General features: G+C 45.8%; 1 protein-coding gene across 4 annotated transcripts in view; it reads right to left on the reverse strand.

Annotated features, from left to right (window-relative positions):
- Window positions 1–19,944, reverse strand: part of ptprt (protein tyrosine phosphatase receptor type T) — a 540,461-nt gene that overhangs the window by 21,592 nt on the left and 498,925 nt on the right. For all 4 annotated transcript variants that reach the window (XM_055652682.1, XM_055652681.1, XM_055652684.1 and 1 more), the window contains 3 exons: window positions 13,561–13,658; window positions 4,188–4,304; window positions 1,425–1,579 (listed from right to left, as the gene is read on the reverse strand). In XM_055652682.1, the coding sequence (XP_055508657.1) occupies window positions 1,425–1,579; window positions 4,188–4,304; window positions 13,561–13,658 (370 nt within the window). The remainder of the gene's footprint in view (window positions 1–1,424; window positions 1,580–4,187; window positions 4,305–13,560; window positions 13,659–19,944) is intronic.

Here is a 19,944-nt window from a genome sequence, read left to right on the forward strand (position 1 = left end):
AGAAGGCAGGAACAGGGTACTGATTGGGGATGATCAGCCATGATCACATTAAATAATGGTGCTGGCTCGAAGGGCCGAATGGCCTACTCCAGCACCTATTGTCTATTGACCAACTCTTATCCGCCTGCATGTAATCCACAGCCCTCCATCCCCTGCATATCCATGTATCTATCTAGAAGTCAGTGAAATACCATCATTATGTCAGCCTCCAGCACCACCCTGCAAGTGCGTTCCAGGCACCCACCACCCTCTTTGTATGAAACGAGCCCAGCACATTTCCTTTAAACTTTGCCCTCGAGACTGATTTTAACTTTCTGGGAAAAATTTCTGATTGTCAAAGTTGTGATAATAATATCGAAAAGAGAAGAGCTTTTCAGTGTGAACAACACAATAACCGCAATGTCCACTAACTAACTGATTTGATTGCAAGGTACAGCATGGAAACAGGCCCTTCAGCCCACCCAGTCCATGCCGACCATCGATCACCCGTTCACACTAGTTCTATGTTATCCCACTTCCTCATCCACTCCCTACACACTAGGAGCAATTTACAGAGGGACCCACAAACTTGCACGTCTTTGGGATGTGGGAGGAAACCGGAGCCCCCGGAGGAAACCCACGAGGTCACAGGGAGAAACTGCAAACTCCACACAGACAGCACCCGAGGTCAGGATCGAACCCGGGTCTCTGGCGCTGCGAGGCAGTAGCTCTACCAGCTGCACTTATCATGGCGAAGGTTATGACTGAACCGCATGCTTAGCCTGAGACACAACACAGACACAACACGCATGCAATAAGTACATAATCAGGCCTTCATGGTCAGGACAAGATCCCTGCACTGATCACAACTGGGACTTAAAAATGGTGTCAAACTGGTGACTCTGCACACTGTCTCAGCGTACGACTACTGTACACTTGTACTGTATCTGAGATGCTTACCTACGATGTATCTAAGTGCTTGTGTACAGCGATACTCGTACTGAACTGTTTACTAAAATGAATGTCACTGTACGTTGGTACAGAGTATCACTGCCACTATAATAGGGAGCGAGCGGGCAAGATCATCTCTGACCACTCTCACTCTGGCCACAAACACTTTGAATCACTTCCCTCTGGAAGGCAACACCGGACTGTCAAAGCTGCCACAGCCAGACATAAAAACAGCTTTTTTCCACGAGTAGTAGCTCTACTCAACAACCAAAAATCTGCAGCCTCCTTTTGCTCTGGTATTTTACATGTTTAATCAATACACATGTTTTATTATTAATGTTTAATGTTTTATGTGTCATTCCTAACTGTCACTGTATGTCATGTTGTCACTTGCGGGCGGAGCACCAAGGCAAATTCCTTGATGTGAATACTTGGCCAATAAACTTATTCATTCATTCATTCATTGATAACTGCAGGCTTAGCCCAACACATACCTGCAGTGCACAATAATGGGGCCAACCTCGTTTGGATTCAGGAACTTGACTTGTCGCACAAAGCCCAATAAGCCGGTGGCAAAGCAGGGCACTCCGTGGTCAGGCCAGCTGGTGAAGTGGAACTGTCGAATCTCCCGAATGTCGTGGTTACCTTTCTATCAGGAATAAAAGTTGACACATGTGGGATGTTCAGCTTCAAACAAACCTTTGTTTTCTTGCACACAACATTCTTTTATTTCATCACATCCATACGAACGTGAATAAGACTGGAAACAGGTAGAGACACAAGAATCTACAGACGCTTTAACCTTGAGAGAAACTCAAACTGCCGGGGAAACTCGGTGGCTAATTCAGCTAAGAAGCTCTGACTCTGCGTTGATTAAAGGCCTCAGGCAGACAAGTTTGATCTCATGTCAATGCTAATTTCAACAATAAATGGAGTTGATAGATTAGAGTCTATATACAATTCCTCTTTGTATATTTACAACAAGGAACTGCAGATGCTTGTTTATTAAAGCACAACGAAAGGCAGACGCAAAGCGCTGGTGTAACTCAGCAGGTCAGGCAACATCTCTGGAGAACATGAGCAGGTGATATTTTGGGTCGGGACTCTTCTTGAGACTGGGGGCCGGACAAATCACGGCTGGCAGATGACGTCAGACCAGGGGGTTCCCTGATGGGCAGATTGTTTGATAGAAGCAGATGTAAGTTGCTCCAGTATATTGTGTCTGCCTTTGTTCCTCTTTATTGCCATAGAGGGAGTGCAGAGAAGGTTCACCAGACTGATTCTTGGGATGTCAGGACTGTCTGATGAAGAAAGACTGGATAGACTTGGTTTATACTCTCTAGAGTTTAGGAGATTGAGAGGGGATCTTATAGAAACTTACAAAATTCTTAAGGGGTTGGACAGGCTAGATGCAGGAAGATTGTTTCCGATGTTGGGGAAGTCCAGGACAAGGGGTCACAGCTTAAGGATAAGGGGGAAATCCTTTAAAACCGAGATGAGGAGAACTTTTTTCACACAGAGAGTGGTGAATCTCTGGAACTCTCTGCCACAGAGGGTAGTTGAGGCCAGTTCATTGGCTATATTTAAGAGAGAGTTAGATGTGGCCCTTGTGGCCAAGGGGATCAGAAGGTATGGAGAAAAGGCAGGTACGGGATACTGAGTTGGATGATCAGCCATGATCATATTAAATGGCGGTGCAGGCTCGAAGGGCCGAATGGCCTACTCCTGCACCTAATTTCTATGTTTCTATGTTTCTATGTTTATATCGCCCATTGGTTTTTACAGCTCTATGCAGATTTTTGCTCTGGTATTTTATGTAATTCACATGTTTAATCGATAGTGTTTTATTATAAAATGTTTAATATTTTATGTATCATTCCTAACTGTGACTGTATGTCGTTGTCACTTGTGGGCGGAGCACCAAGGCAAATTCCTTGTATGTGAATACTTGGCCAATAAACTTATTAATCAATCAATCAATTAATTAATTAATTGATGTTTGGAAAATGTGAGAATCTGGTTGGGTTTAATTATTTTCTTGACAGTACCTTGCTCAATACTCTGTCAGCAATGACGGTTCACCTGGCTGAGTTACTGTGGGCCATCCAGCTCTCAGCCCTGCAATAAGCACCGTGACAAATCGCCCGGCTGATGCAATTGTTTGTGAACTTCTGTATTTCTGCACCATCAAAAACTTCTGACATGTTCCACCAGAGGGCAGCGGCCTGTTGTTCCACAGCACATCGTGGTCTTGTCACTCCACAGTTCCATGCAGGAGCTGTTACCTTTCAGGGCTATATCCGCGCCCGGGTTGTTTTGGAGAGGGACTACGCGCTGTCCACGGGAGTCATGGAGGATTTCCTGGACCGCTGGCACTGGGGGGGGTGGAATGTATCCTCAAGAACGATGGGGAAATGTTTAAGAAAAAACTGCAGATGCTGAAAAAATAAGTAGATAAAAATGCTGGAGAAACTCAGCGGGTGAGGCAGCATTTTTGTCTACCAAGGATGGGGGAAATAGTAATTTAAGAAATGTGTCGGAAGGGACTGCAGATGTTGGTTTAAACCGGAGAGAGACACGAAAAGTTGAAGAAGGGTCTCGACCTGAAACGTGGGCTGGGAGATTGCAACCTTCACGTGGTCCGCCCTGTTTCGACGAATGCATCAACCGGGCGAGCACAATCAAATAAGATGAAATAGAACAAGTTGTCCTACAACTTTAAGCTGTGCACGCCACACGCAAGAAGAAGAAGGCCTGAAATGTCACCCATTCCTTCTCTCCAGAGATGCTGCCTGGCCCACAGAGTTACTCCAGCTTTTTGTATCTATCTTTAGTAATTTTAGAATATTAGTTTTGCTTGTATTGTGGTCGTGGGTGTTGTTTTGAATCATTTATTATTGTACATATTATTGTAGTTATATCAATTATTGTTGGTTTAAAAAAAAGGAATTATTACTATGTCTGAACATACAACGGTACAGCACGGAAACAGGCCCTTCGGCCCACCGAGTGCATGCCGGCCAGTGATCCCCACACACTAACACACTACACACTAGGGACAATTTACACATACACCAAGCCAATTAACCTACAAACCTGCACGTCTTTGGAGTGTGGGAGTAAAGCGGAAAACCCGGAGAAAACCCACGCAGGTCACGGGGAGAACGTGCAAACTCCGTACAGACAGCACTCGTAGTCAGGATCGAACCCGGGTCTCTGGCGCTGTAAGTCAGCAGTTACATGTAGACATTGCCTACCTTCTGGACAGTGAATGTTCGGATGACGTACTCAGCCAAGGGCTCAGACTCCACCAGCGTCACCTTGATATCACCGTACAGCTCCGTGTCGTCCGGCCAATACCTGCAACATTTCACCTGAGGCAGGACAAGAATAGAGGGCACTCAGTGAACGAGTTAAGGACACACAGGATTCACACAGTCACTGAAGCGTCCACATACAAGGGATAGTATGCAAGCTGACTCTCTGTGGTTCAACTGGCCACACTGAGTTAGTGAGACAAAACAGAGTTGATTGTGCCGAGTCATCTAAACGTAACTGAAAGCTCTTCTCCCAGTCTAGAGAGCCACTTGCTAATATATACAGTGTATATAATTGGAGGAACAGCATCTCATATTTGGCTTGGGCAGCTTACAGCCCAGTGGTATGAATATTGATTTCTCTCACCTCAGGTAGCCCCGGCATTCCCTCTCTCTCTCCATCCCTCCCCCACCCAAGTTGCACCAGCTTCATCCTGAGGGAGTTCCGTGACCGCTGGGCACCGAGGGGGGTTGAATGTATCCTGGACAAGGATTGCAATATAGTTGTTTAGCAGTTGCTTAGCATATTTGTTTCATATTGTATTATGGTGGTGTTTTGTTTTATTGTATTGTAAATACTATTTTAATATTTTAATAAATATTTTTGATTAAATAATAAATAAATAAATAAAGTTGCACCAGCTTCTCGTTTTCACCCAACAAACCGCTAACTAACCATGGCCTGTTTCCTTTATCATCGTTACTTTTTTGCATATCTTTCATTCGTTGTTCTTTATCTCTCCACATCACCGTCTATATCTCTCGTTTCCCTTATCCCTAACTAGTGCGAAGATGGGTCTCGACCCGAAATGTCATCCATTCCTTCGCTCCATAGATGCTGCCGCATCCGCTGAGTTACTCCAACATTTTGTGTCTATCTTCCGTATATATATATATATTACTGTATGTACTGTAGATCGATTGTAATCATGCATTGTCTTTCTGCTGACTGGTTGGCACGCAACAAAAGCTTTTCACTGTGAATGACAAACACGTGACAATAAACTAAACGCAACCCAACTGAGTGCAACGCCCTATTGAGATTTTCATAAATTGGCAGTTGCTTCTAAATCCTTGCTCCTTTTGTTTCTTGCTGCTCGAACAAATTAGTCTCATTTTTTAAAATATAGTTTGGATTGGCAATTAAATTTGAACGGGTGCACTCTGCATGTAAACCGTCTATAAGTGTAACTCATTGTACATACTATAGAGACGGTAAAGAAATAGGCAGCTAAAGGGCCGTCCCACCTTCACGACCTAATTCACAACCTTTTTTACTCGTGGACATTTTTCATCAGGCTAGAAAAACGCCCCGACCTACTTGATGCCACGAGTACCTACGACTAGCATCACAGTCCACCTACGACCTCCTACGACCTCGTGACGACCATGCTGCAAGTATGAGTCAAGGGCAAACTCGGCAGAGGTCGTGAATTAGGTCGTGAAAGTGGGACAGGTTATGATTATGGTGTATTTAGTTCACTGCCTGTTGGGTGATTGTTGGTGGGAACTTTGGGTCTTTCTTGTATCTAACCAGCATCTGCAGTTCCAATTTCTACTTTTGTTTTAAATGGGGGGGTTTTTTCGGTTTCGTCTCCAGAGACGCTACCTGGGCTTCTGTGCAGTTATAGCAATTCTGTTTTTATTTCCAATTTGCAGGGTTTAGGTTGTGTACGAGTGTGTAATTCCCCTGTGCTTTGTGTTTGAATGTTGACTCTCAGTTCCCAGACCCGATGGTTAAATATATAACAAGTGCCCCAGTAAACACAATTCCCATTTCCCCGAGCACCACTTATGTCCACCACCACTCGACACTTCCAAGTGTATGACACTGATCGTTTAATCTGTACAATTGTTTATCTGTCATCAGATAGGGCTCTTAAAGATAGCGGAATCAGGGGATATGGGGAGAAGGCAGGAACGGGGTACTGATTGGGGATGATCAGCCATGATCACATTGAATGGCGGTGCTGGCACGAAGGGCCGAATGGCCTACTCCTGCATCTATTGTCTATTGTTTATCTGCCACAGTTAAGGGCCTGTCCCACTTATGTGTTTTTTTCGGCGTCTTGCCGGCACCCGTCATAGTCGCAGCGGGTATCCGAAACTCTCGAACATACAGGCGTCACGTGTCGACATGTCGTGTATGGTCGTGTGTAGCCGCCCAAAGAGTCGCACCTTTTCTTGTCGCCGCTGGATTTTCAACATGTTGCAAGTTTTCGGCCACCTGCTGAGACTATGGTGGGTGTTGGCAAGTTGCCGAAAAAATCGCATGTGGGACAGGCCTTAAAACTCTCAGCTGGTCAGAGATAAGTTAATCACCTCTTTCAGAAGTGATTAATGGCCTGTCTTAAACAAAGCCTCAGTTGATGCAAAATAAACACATTTAAACTGTGTTTAGCATTGAACAACTAAAATTAAATAAATACAAGTTAATTAAACTGTATGCGTAGAAGCATAGAAGAATAGTAATGCATTGTGGCTGTCTGAGCCTCGACCGTGAAGAAAGGGAATGGCATGTTGGCCTTCATAACAAGAGGAGTTGAGTATAGGAGCAAAGAGGTCCTTCTGTAGTTGTATAGGGCCCTAGTGAGACCACACCTGGAGTATTGTGTGCAGTTTTGGTCCCCTAATTTGAGGAAGGACATTCTTTCTATTGAGGGAGTGCAGCGTAGGTTTACAAGGTTAATCCCCGGGATGGCGGGACTGTCATATGCTGAGAGAATGGAGCGGCTGGGCTTGTACACTCTGGAATTTAGAAGGATGAGAGGGGATCTTATTGAAACATATAAGATTGTTAAGGGTTTGGACACGCTGGCGGCAGGAAACATGTTCCCGATGTTTGGGGAGTCCAGAACCAGGGGCCACAGTTTAAGAATAATAGACAATAGACAATAGGTGCAGGAGTAGGCCATTTGGGGTATATGTGGGCCAATAAGGGGTAAGGCAATTAGAACTGAGATGAAGAAACACTTTTTCACGCAGGGAGTTGTGAATCTGTGGAATTCGCGGCCTCAGAGGGGGGTGGAGGCCGGTTCTCTGGATATTTTTAAGAGAGAGCTTGATAGGGCTCTTAAAGATAGTGGAGTCAGAGGATATGGGGAAAAGGCAGGAACGGGGTACTGAAGAACATGGATAGGTGACGTTTCACAGAGTGCTGGAGTAACTCAGCGGGTCAGGCACCTATTGTCTATTGACCCCACATGTCACCCATTCCTTCTCTCCAGAGATGCACCTTGTCCTGCTGAGTTACTCCAGTTTTTTGTGCCTATCTTCAGGATAGTATTGCACCTTAGGTCTTCCCCTTTGCTCTACCTATTACACTTGAGTTTGACAATTGTATTAATATATAGTATTATCTGATCGGCTTGGGCAGCATAGAAAACAAAGTAGGTAGATGATGTTTTGGCTTGAGACCCTTCTTAGGAACTGTTCTCCAGAGAAGCTCAGTTATTCCAGCACTTTGTGTCCTTTTTTTGTAAACCAGCATCTGCAGTTCCTCATGTCAACATTGACCTGAAAATATATCGCTATCCCCAACTGTCCGACTAGTATTTTCAGCAGGTACACAAAAGTGCTGGAGAAACTTAACAGGTGCAACAGCATCTATGGAGAGAAGGAAATAGGCGATAGGAAATAGGAAATAGGCAACGTTTCGGGCCGAAACCCTTTGGGTTTCGGCCCGAAACGTTGCCTATTTCCTTCGATCCATAGATGCTGCTGCACCCACTGAGTTTCTCCAGCATTTTTGTGTACCTTCGATTTTCCAGTACCTGCAGTTCCTTCTTAAATAGCATTTTCAACATTTGTTTTTTATTTATATCGAACTTGAACACTGCAGCTTCTGGTGGGCGATTGAGAATGGGCATTAAATGCTGACTCTGACAGCTTGTGAGTGAATAATAACGATATCTTAAAATAGTACGCGCTCAATGTGAAAGGAGTTGAGGATGCCCTTAAGGAGTGTGCTAAATGGCTGCTATCTGTGTCAATGAGACGGCTGGTTGTGGGCAGGAGGTGGTGATAACTCGCGGGGATGGATGTGGGATACTGTCTGCTCCCAGCAGTAGCCGTGGAAACCAGCATCCGTGCAGAAGCAGGGGAAGCGGAGGTAGGTAAGTGGAGCGAGCAGTTATCTCATTAAACATCGTCTAACTTCATGGAAGATAGACACAGAGTGCTGGAGTAACTCAGCGGGTCAGGCAGCATCTGTGGAGAACATGGATAGGTGACATTTCACAGAGTTCTGGAGTAACTCAGTGGGTCAGGCAGCATCTGTGGTGAACATGGATAGGTGACGTTTCACAGAGTGCTGGATGGATAGGTGACATTTCACAGAGTGCTGGAGTAACTCAGTGGGTCAGGCAGCATCTGTGGAGAACATGGATAGGTGATGTCTCGGGTCGGGACCCTCCTTCAGGCTGATTTTGCTGGGGGAGGGGGGGAGGAAAGCTGACGAGGGGAGGGGCAGGACAAACGTGTAACCAAGAAACTGCAGATGCGGTGTACGCAGAAGGAAAAAAATCCAGAAGTAACCCCCCCCACCCCACACAATCAGGGTCCCAACCCAAAACGTCACCTATCCAAGTTCTCCGCAGATGCTGCCTGACCCGCTGAGTTACTCCAGCACTCTGCTGCTAGGGGCAGGCCAAAGCCGGGAGAGTGATTGGTGGATACGGGTGAGGATGGTTTATGATGGGCAGATGGTTATATATCGAGAAAAAGCCAAAACTGCGATGATGCATGTATGAAAAAAACCCTATAATTTGCTGGAAATGTCAGAGCTCCATCCTAATTTTCGTTCAAAGCGCCATAAGAGGAAATTGAAGAGAGAATTCGATAGGCTTGATGGTTAGACTTTCTTTGTCCCCGGAGATAAGTGTCAGAGGGAGGTATTGATTGTGATTTGCAGCACCACTCAAGAAATGAGGAAACTGCTCCACTTACCAACTTAAATCATGGAAAGGTTACATTGAATTTTCAGAGATTGCAGGGAAGACTGGAGCAAAAGTTTAAAAAAAATCCAAAAAAGCCAGCATCGAGCTGAGTGGAATGAGAATGTGAAACGAAGGTTTGGGCTCAGAGCTGGGTCACGTAGACTTCAGTCACCAGAGAGCGAGCCGAGGACAGAGAGAGATGAGAAGCCCAGAGAGCTGGGGGGGGAGAACCGTGAGGACCAGAGAAGGCAGCACTGACTGGCGAGCAGAACGCTGAACTAAAATGCTGCCCATAAACCAGGGAGGAAGGCAGTTGTGGGAAAGATGGAGGATGAGGGCGTGGAAGTGGAATGCATTACACCACATGGTTATAATGAGAGCACCAACACTGGCGTCAAGAGTCCCTTGACAACAGAGACTACATGGGCGGCACGGTGGTGCAGCGGTAGAGTTGCCGCCTTACAGCGCTTGCAGCGCCAGAGACCCGGGTTCAATCCCGACTACAGGTGCTGTCTGTACGGAGTTTGTACGTTCTCCCCGTGACCTGCGTGAGTTTATTCCGAGATCTTCAGTTTCCTCTCACACTTCATAGACGTGCAGGTTTGTGGGTTAATTGGCTTGGTGTAAATGTAAATTGGCCCTAGTGTGTGTAAGATAGTAAATATGCGGGGATCGCTGGTCGGCATAGACTCGATGGGCCGAAGGGCCTGGTTCCACGCTGTATCTCTAAACTAAACTAGTGTGTGAACGGGCGAATGCTGGTCGGCGCGGACTCGATGGGCCGAAGGGCCTGGTTCCACGCTGTATCTCTAAACTAAACTAAACTAAAGAGGCAGGATGATAACGTTTACTAAACAAGTTGCCTGTTGTAACCAACAAGCCAACTTGGTGCCGACTGTAATGATTGCCGCGTACAGCCACAGCAGAACCACACTGTTCACGGACAAGACCCTTCAGTCTGGGACCCATATCAAGGGACGGAGTTACAGCGAGCTTGCACTTTTGATTGAGAAATAAAGCATGGAAACAGGCCCTTCAGCCCATCTGGTCCATGCCGATTATCGATCACCCGTCCACATCAGCTCTATGCTATCCCACTTTTGCATCTGCTCTCTACACACTAGGGGCAATTTACAGGGGGCCAATTAACCTGTAAACCCACACGTCTTTGGGATGTGGGAGGAAACTGGAGCGCCCGGAGAAAACCCACACGGTCGCGGGTGGGTTTAGTACAGTTACAAACTCCACACACAGACAGCACCCGAGGTCAGGATCGAACCCAGGTCTCTGACGCTGCACCACCGTGCCGACCCTCAACCTTCCGCAACCTTTATCTCAGTAGCTGGTTGGACATTCAGTCCCGGATACCAAGGCAGGACAACGGAACAGAGTCGGCATGTCTAAATAAGTCCATAAGTGATAGGAGGAGAATTAGGCCATTCGGCCCATCAAATCCCGATGGATGGGACAATACTGGGTTCCACTCGGATGCATCAGTTGTATATTGGGCTAGTCCCATTGGTTCCACAGCCCTCTAGATTCTTCCTATTCATACACAGTGTCTGTCCAAATGCCTTTTAAAAGTTGTAATTGTATTCACTTCTGTAGCTTCCTCTGGCAGCTCATTCCATGTGAAGAGGCCCCTGAGGTCCGCCGTAAATCACACTCCCTCTGCTGTCTGGCCAGAAGGGCTAAGTCCTTATGAGAGCGTCACATGACAAAGTGATACTGGTTTCGTTAACTCAAAATGGTCCGAAAAAGCAGGAACAGGGCACTGATTGTGGATGATCAGCCATGAACATATTGAATGACACATTTTTCACACAGAGAGTTGTGAGTCTGTGGAATTCTCTGCCTCAGAGGGCGGTGGAGGCCAGTTCTCTGGATAGGGCTCTTAAAGATAGCGGTCAGGGGATATGGGGAGAAGGCAGGAACGGGGTACTGCAGTTGATCAGCCATGAACACATTGAATGGCGGTGCTGGCTCGAAGGGCCGAATGGCCTCCTCCTGCTTCGATATTTCTATGTTTGCTGTTGCTATTAAACTTGATGCCTGATAATGAAACATAACAGGGAACATAAAATGTCACCTTTCCCCCACACATTTGTACTGGTGGTTCATTAGAATGTCTTGACATCTTAAGTAATGTCATTCATCACTAATCTAGCAAAGATGAACAAAAAAAGGGAGCAACACCACATAATTTCAGTACAGTAGTTTCAGTACAATAATGAGATTTTCATTGAACACAATGAGCTGGTGAAAAGGGTTGATCTCAGTTCACTTCTGAACCTGTGGTGCTTTGATTAGGACACAGTTGGTCTCAGTGTAGATGAAGCGAGGATAACTAACGATGAGGGGATGATTTGTGCCAGACTTTGTAATAAAGGAATCCTGGATGATTGCATAGAAAGCCTGGTGTCCAGACAAGATCTACTCAACGGCTAGTCACCGCAACGCAGTTGAAGACATTTCTAAGGAATTGTGACGAGAAAGAAAGTCTATTACACAAAGGTAGACAAAAATGCTGGAGAAACTCTGCGGGTGCAGCAGCGTTTATGGAGCGAAGGAATGGGTGACGTTTCGGGTCGAGACCCTTCCTCAGACCCGTGACCCCATTCCTTCTCTCCAGTGATGCTGCCTGTCCCACTGAGTTACTCCAACATTTTGTGTCTCTCTTGGGTTGAAACCAGCACCTGCAGTTCCTTCCTAGATAACCTTGGTGTAGTTATGTATCTGCCTTCAAAGCAGTAAAGGAAGCTGAATGATTAAGAAGGAACTGCAGATGCTGGAAAATCGAAGGTAGACAAAAGTGCTGGAGAAACTCAGCGGGTGCAGCAGCATCTATGGAGCGAAGGAAATAGGCAATAGGAAATAGGAAATAGGCATAGTCTGGGGCCAAAACCCAAGGTGTTTCGGCCCAAACCTCAGCCTATTTCCTTCGCTCCATAGATGCTGCTGCACCCGCAGAGCTTCTCCAGCACTTGTGTCTACAAAGGAAGCTGAATGAATTGGCTGTGTTAGAGGTCAGCACACATCATCCAGGAAGCAAGACCTTCATCTCAGATAGATACACAGCGTTGGAGTAACCACTGCAGGGTCAGGCAACATCTCTGGAGTAACAGGATGGGTGACCTTTCAGGTCAGGACCCTTCTTCAGACTGAAGTTGGGGGTGGAGAATTTATAAACTCCATGCAGGCAGGATCAAACCCGGACCTTTATGGTGCTGTAAGGCAGCAGCTCTACCCGCTGCACCACTGTTTACGACCTGATCGTACTCATGTACAGGATGATTTGATTTGAAGGGGTTAGCACACACACACAAGCTTTTTGCTGTACCTCAGTGGATGCAGTGGCGTAGGGTGGGTTATGAGCGCCCGGGGCAGTTTAAAGTTTTGCGCCTGCTCATTAGCGGGGGGGGGGGGGGGGGGGGGGGGGGCAGAGGCGGGGGGCAGGAGCGGGGGGTGGGGGGGGCGGGGGGGGGGGGCAGAGGCGGGGGGGGGGGGGCAGAGACAGCGGCAGCGGCGACCAGAACTCGGAGCTGGGGCGGCGGCCTGGCCCGCGCTGTTTTTATACTCACAGCTCCAGGTAACCCCTCCTCGCTCCAACGGCTCCCCGGGCCTCTTAATTTTATTTAAAAAATGTATTCAACAATTTTTTTGCGCCCCTAAAAATTTAGCGCCCGGGGCAACCGCCCCACTGGCCCCCCCCCCACGCTACGCCACTGAGTGGATGTGACAATAATAATCAACGTTAGATTGATTCTCACATTGGAACACTTCCTCAGTAAGATCAATTACACCCCGCACTTTGTTAAGTGGCAAGTGTTTGATTATTTCTCAGAAGTACAGAGTGACAAAAGCATTCTTTATCGGAATTATGTGTGAAATGAACTCTTGTCCTGAGGGGCAGAATGGAAGTCTGTGAATTTCATTTTACAATCTATTGTGTCCAGTAAAATACATTGAAGTATTGATTTGCACAACTTGGGAACGCTGCAACAGTGAAGGCACACGGAACTTTCAGAAGGCGATGAGGAGGAATTTCTTTAGTCAGAGGGTGGTGAATCTGTGGAATTCTTTGCCACAGATGTCTGCGGAGGCCAAGTCAATGGATATTTCTACCACAGAGATAGATTCATGATTAGTATGGGTGTCAGGGGTTATGGGGAGAAGGCAGGAGAATTTGGTTAGGAGGAAGAGATAGATCAGCCATGATTGAATGGCGGAGTAGACTTGATGGGCCAAATGGCCTGATTCTGCTCCTATCACTTAATACCTTTAAAGAAACACATATCAACATTATCTCAAATTAATTTCTGAAGCTGTTAAACAACACAGATAGAGAGAAGAAGAATGTAGAAGGCATGACATACCCTTCCCACTTCCACCAGGTTAGTTACCATGACGATACTGGGCGAATTCTCCTGCCATATCATTCTCCAAAAATCTTTAACTGTTTCCTGCATTGGACCTTCAGAACAAGAAGACAAAAGGATGGTTGAGTTTATTAGTTATCAATGTAGACAGTCTAACACAAATGACATCTTGGACAATACAGTTAGCTTGAAAAATGTTCCACTTATGTAGTAAGTAGCCAGCCTAAAGGGCCTGTCCCACTTGGTGATATTTACGGCGACTGCCGGCATCATTGACTGACGTATCAGGTCACCGAATAATACGCAGTGTGATGACGTATTGACGCGCGGCGTTTTGTTCAAGTGCCGCGACATATTTTTGTCGCCGCTGGATTTTGAAATGTTCAAAGTCTTTTGGCGAAACTGATATGCCCTTAAGTACTGGGCAGCTAGTTTTCCAATAAATATACTATATATATGTATATATATATATAATAAGATTAAAACATTTACAAGCAGATATTTGATTACAATTTCTTAGAAATTACGGTGACATCAACTACTTATTGTTGCAAAAAACAAATTGTTTTCCTGACCAACCCACCAGCGAGGGGATCCACAGGACACGGCCAATATCATCAGAGACCCACACCGCCCTGGCCACGCTCTCATCTCGCTGCAACCACGGGGAGAAGGTACAGGAGCCTGAAAACCGTGACCTCCAGGTTCAAGAACAGCTTCTTCCCAGCAACCATCAGGCTCTTGAACACTGCACAACACTGACCTCAGCAACTGTGATCTTCTACGGACTTTGTTAGCACTGCCCATTGCCGATTATTGCTGATTCCCCGCTATAACCGAGTAAAGGATTCACTCCAACCGCCTAGCGGTGATTCCGTGAAACAACAAATGTGTAGGAAGGAACTGCAGATGCTGGTTTACACCGAATAGACATAAAATGCTGGAGTAACTCATCGGGACAGGTAGCATAAGGTCATAGGTGATAGAATTAGGCCATTCGGCCCATCAAGTCCACTCTGCCATTCAATCTTGGCTGTTCTATCTCTCCTTCCTAACCCCAGTCTCCTGCCTTCTCCCCATAACCTCTGACACCCGCACTAATCAAGAATCCATCTATCTCTGCCCAGCCCTCTGTGAAACGTCACCTACCATTTTCTCCAGAGATGTTGCCCCAGCATTTTGTGTCTATCTTCGGTTGAAACCAGCATTACAGATCCTACATGCGCCCCCAAACTGTGTCATTCTGCTCTCTTAATCCTTTATTCATCACGTACATTCTCCAGCACCCGCTGCCTCCAACACTGTTTTCTTTTGTTTGGGGTTAAATTAACTTATATTAGTGTAACATGACCCATAATCATATTAGAAAGCAAGCACATAATATCAAAAATTACAGCATAATAACAAACCATTTGTCCCATCGGGCTTCACCTCATATCGTGTTTGCATTGTCCTCGTACATTTAGAGTCATTGACTGTCAGAGTGTGGAAACAGGCCCTTCGGCCCAACTTGCCCTTGTTGACCAAGATGCCCCTTCCACACTAGTCCCACCTGCCCGTGTTTGGTCCGCATCCCACCAAACTTTTCCTAACTATGTATCTGTCTACGTGGACATGAAATACTGGAGTAACTCAGTGGGACAGGCAGCATCTCTGGAGAGAAGGAACTTCCTATCCATCTACCTATCTACAGTATACTGTACAGTATACAGGATACTGAGTTGGATGATCAGCCATGATCATATTGAATGGCGGTGCAGGCTCGAAGGGCTGAATGGCCTACTCCTGCACCTATTTTCTATGTTTCTATGTATGTACTTGTCTATTATATGCCTGGATTTCTTTGTACATATCCTATTTAGACAATAAACAATAGGTGCAGGAGTAGGCCATTCAGCCCTTCGAGCCAGCATTCAATGTGATCATGGCTGATCATCCCCAATCAGTACCCCGTTCCTGCCTGCCTTCTCCCCTTATCCCCTGACTCCGCTATCTTTAAGAGTCGTATCAAGTTCTCTCTTAAAAGTATCCAGAGAACCTGCCTCCACCACCCTCTGAGGCAGAGAATTCCACAGACTCACCACTTTCTGGGTGAAAAAGTGTTTCCTCGTCTCTGTTCTAAATGCCTTACCCCTTATTCATAAACTGTGGCCCCTGGTTCTGGACTCCCCCAACACCGGGAACATGTTTCCTGCCTCTAGCGTGTCCAAACCCTTAATAATCTTGTATGTTTCAATAAGATCCCCTCTCATCCTGAACTCCAGAGTGTACAAGCCCAGCCGCTCCAATCCTCCTTAATATTTCTGATTGAAATATGACCTCTTGTCAGTGCATTAGCACTTATTGCCTCATTATAATGCTCCGTTGTGAGCAGATACATAGATCAATGCATATGATCATAACCACCACTGATGATTGATCACAGCTCCATATATGTCCAGAGGATAGAATCAATTATTAGCTATCTAATTGCTGCATTACCTTGAAACTTATGACATTGCCTGCCTGTTTTATTAATTTGTGCATATTATATATTCCAATATTAATTTTAAGTAGCTTAGATGAAGAAATTGTTGCTCTTATTGTGAGTAGGGATGAGTGGGTAAAGGTTCTTAGTTAATACACATGTCTGGAGAGAAAGTTAATTATAGCAGATAATTCTATCCAAAGTTATTGCATTGATACTTTCGACTTTTAGACTTTAGAGATGAAGAGGGGAAACAGGCCCTTCGGCCCACCAACTCCATGCCGACCGGTGATCACAGCGTACACGAGCACTATCCTACACACTAGAGACAATTTACAATTTTTGCTGAAGCCAATTAACCTACAAATCTACACATTTTTGGAGTGTGGGAGCAAAGCAGAGCACCCGGAGAAAGCCCACGCGGTCACAGGCAGGACGTACAAACTCCGTACAGACAGCACCCCATGTCAGGATCGAACCTGTGTCTCTGGTGCCATAACTCTACTGCTGCGCCACTGTGCTGTAAGTGTGCAGAGGTTTACGAGGATGTTGCCAGCACTTGAGGAAGAGGTTGGGCAGCCATTAATCCTTGGAGCACAGGAGGCCGAGGGGAGATTGTGTGGAGGCGTATAAACTCATGAGGGGGATAAAGTTGGAGTGTGGGAGGAAACCAGAGCACCCGGAGAAAACTCACACAGGTCACGGGGAGAACGTACAAACTCCACGCAGATTGTAGGGGACTGATGTGTTATAAATTAGAAACAAGGAACTGCAGATGCTGGGATACACAAAAGGACACAAAGTGCTGGAGTAACTCAGCGGGTCAGGCAGCATCTCTGGAGAACATGGATAGGTGACGTGTCGGGTTGGGACCCTTCTTCAGACTGATTGATCTCATTAATTTGCCAAGAGTCACATTTTCATTTAATAATAAAGTTATTGATCATGATCATTGGTGGGTTGGTGATAGGATTGGCCATTGTGTTGTTTACAGTTAACAATTGCTCCTGTCATAGAAAGCAAAATAGACTAAAAAGATAAATGATCTATTATTTAAATTGATCACAATTCATAAGAACGGTTGCATCGTGGCTTGGTTCGGCAACTTGAGCGCCCTGGAGAGGAAAAGACTACAAAAGGTAGTAAACACTGCCCAGTCCATCATCGGCTCTGAACTCCCTTCCATCTAGGGGATCTATCGCAGTCGCTGCCTCAAAAAGGCTGGCAGTATCATCAAAGACCCATTATTTGCACTTTATCAGTTTATTAAACTTGGCTCGGACAAAACTCTGAACATTAATAGTCCATTATCTGTTTTTGCACTTTATCAGTTTATTTATTCATGTGTGTATATATCTATATAATGTTATATGGACATGGATCGATTCTGTCGTCATGCCTACTATGTTCTGTTGTGCTGAAGCAAAGCAAGGATTTCATTGTCCTATCAGGGACACATGACAATGAATTCTCTTGAATCTTGAGTAATCCTTCAGACTGAATTTGGACCTATGTCACCAGCTAAAAAAGTTCAAAGCCTATTTAATATTTTTTAAGTGCTCGGTCATATATTTGAAGTGAAAAATCGATCACGAAATGTGTCTCGTGCCTTTGAGTTGGAATGGGAAGTTGCTTGGCATCGGCTGTGTGTTGCGGTGCCTAGATGTGAGCAACATTGGACAGAAAGACACTTGGCAGCTTCTACAATGCAGCTGAAGGCTGTCATGTGTGCGAGCACCTTACCTGAGCCTCTGGTCAGGGGTTTGCTTTGACAAGGGCCTGTAATCTTCTCTGTTGGGCTAGAAGTCTCCGATTTTGCAGACCAAACCTTCTATGTTAATCCGTCTTGCAGCCATTGCAACTCCCCCCCACACTCTGTAACCACCTCCAATCTCATCATCCATTGGAGATGCAAGATCTTCAGCCTTGTGACTGGTCTTCCCTGCCCAGTGAGATGTAGGGTCTAAGAAAGAACTGCAGATGCTGGAAAATCGAAGGTAGAAAAAAACCTTTTCGGCCCAAAACGTTGCCTATTTCCTTCGCTCCGTAGATGCTGCCTCACCTGCTAAGTTTCTCCAGCACTTTTGTATACTGAGATGTAGGGTTTGTCTGATTCACCTCCACCCCACTGATGAGCACATTGGACTATGTCTCTGGAACTGATGCTGAGAACTACATTCCGCACTTTGTATCTTCCCCTTTGCTCTGCCTATTGTGCTTGAGTTTGACATGATGCACAATATTATCGGATCTGTTAGGACGGCATGCTAAACAAAGCATTTCCCTGTACTTTGGTGAATGTGACAATAATTACTCTAAACCACATAGCCTGATTGAACCCACCAACATGAAGTTGCACACTCCTCTCAGAGTTCCTGCCATGTAGGAGATGATGACTGTCGGTTTGCATTGGCTAAATCTCCTGTTGCTGTGAGTAGCTGGGTATCAGTGTCAGTGTCGGCACGCTGACACATGCCACGTCTTGTATGTTGTGCTTGTACGAAAATCCTTTCTTGATTTAGACTTTACTTTAGACTTTAGAGATACAGCATGGAAGCAGGCCCTTCGGCCCACCTAGTCCGTGCCTGCCAGCGATCACCCTGTACACTAGTTCTATCCTACACACTAGGGGCAACTTACAGGAGCCCTTTCACCTACAAATCTGTTTTGGAATGTGGGAGGAAACTGGAGCACCCGGAGAAACCCCACGCTGTCAAGTGGAGAACGTGCAAACCCCATACAGAAAGCATCCACAGTCAGGATGGAACTCAAGTCTCTGGCGCTGTGAGGCAGCAACTCCACCGCTGAAGGTCGGACAAAGATGGCATGGACCCACCGCGTGGCCCGCTCGGCTTTAATCCGTGACTCTTTGCATTTCAATGTTTCCCCGCCAATCACTTTAAAGAACAAAGCATTGTTCGAGTGAGAAGCAGAACTGACAGCACCACAGCCCACACGTCTGAATCCCTGCTTCTGCAAGGAGTTTCTCATCTCGTTCACACTCCTTTTGATCAGGCATTTCTGTTCTCATGTTTCTCTGATGTTAGTTTTTCAAATGGTTTTATGTCATAAAACCAACAGAGCCATGTAGGTTGAAAGATCCTCGCAACTCGACAAGACTTTCCTTATGACCTTCCTTTCATGCCGTTCAGAACTTTGTTACAGCTCACTTAGGTGCACATTATGTTCTACTTAGTTGAGCAATAGAAGGCATACCTTGGGAACAACATGTGACAGGCTATAAGATTAAATTAATGGAACAAACGCAATCGAGATGAAGAGAACTAGATCATCCTTCGGGGCAGATTAGTCATGAAATAAATGAGAGAGCAGAACTTCCACATGTCTCCAAGGGTCAGAAATAGGAAGCTATTGGCCATGGCGTTAGGTGTAGTGAATCATGGGGGGACTAGACAAGGTGAATGCATCGAGCCATTTTCCCTTGATAGTGGAATGAAGAACTAGATAGTATAAGTTTAGGACAAGATGGGATTTTAGTCAATGGGTGCCATCAAGATGGAAAGACTTTCAACTTTATTTTAGATTTTGGATTTTAGAGATACAGCATAGAAACAGGCCCTTCAGCCCACCGAATCCATGCCGACCAGCGATCACCCCGTATGCTAGGGACAATTTACAATTTTTACTGAAGCCAATTAACCTACAAACTTGTACGTCTTTGGAGGGTGGGAGGAAACCAGAGCACCCGGAGAAAACCCACGCTGTCACAGGGAGAACGTACAAACTCCATACAGACAACACCCCTGGTCAGGATCGAACCTGGGACTCTGGCATCATAACAGGGTAACTCTACTGCTGCATCACTGTGCTGAGAGTGTGCAAAGATTATGAGGATGTTGTCAGCACTTGAGGAAAAGGTTGGGCAGACATTAATCCTTGGAGGACAGGAGGCT

This window comes from Leucoraja erinacea, chromosome 21, assembly GCF_028641065.1.
Source record: "Leucoraja erinacea ecotype New England chromosome 21, Leri_hhj_1, whole genome shotgun sequence".
NCBI classification, from domain to species: Eukaryota; Metazoa; Chordata; class Chondrichthyes; order Rajiformes; family Rajidae; genus Leucoraja; species Leucoraja erinaceus.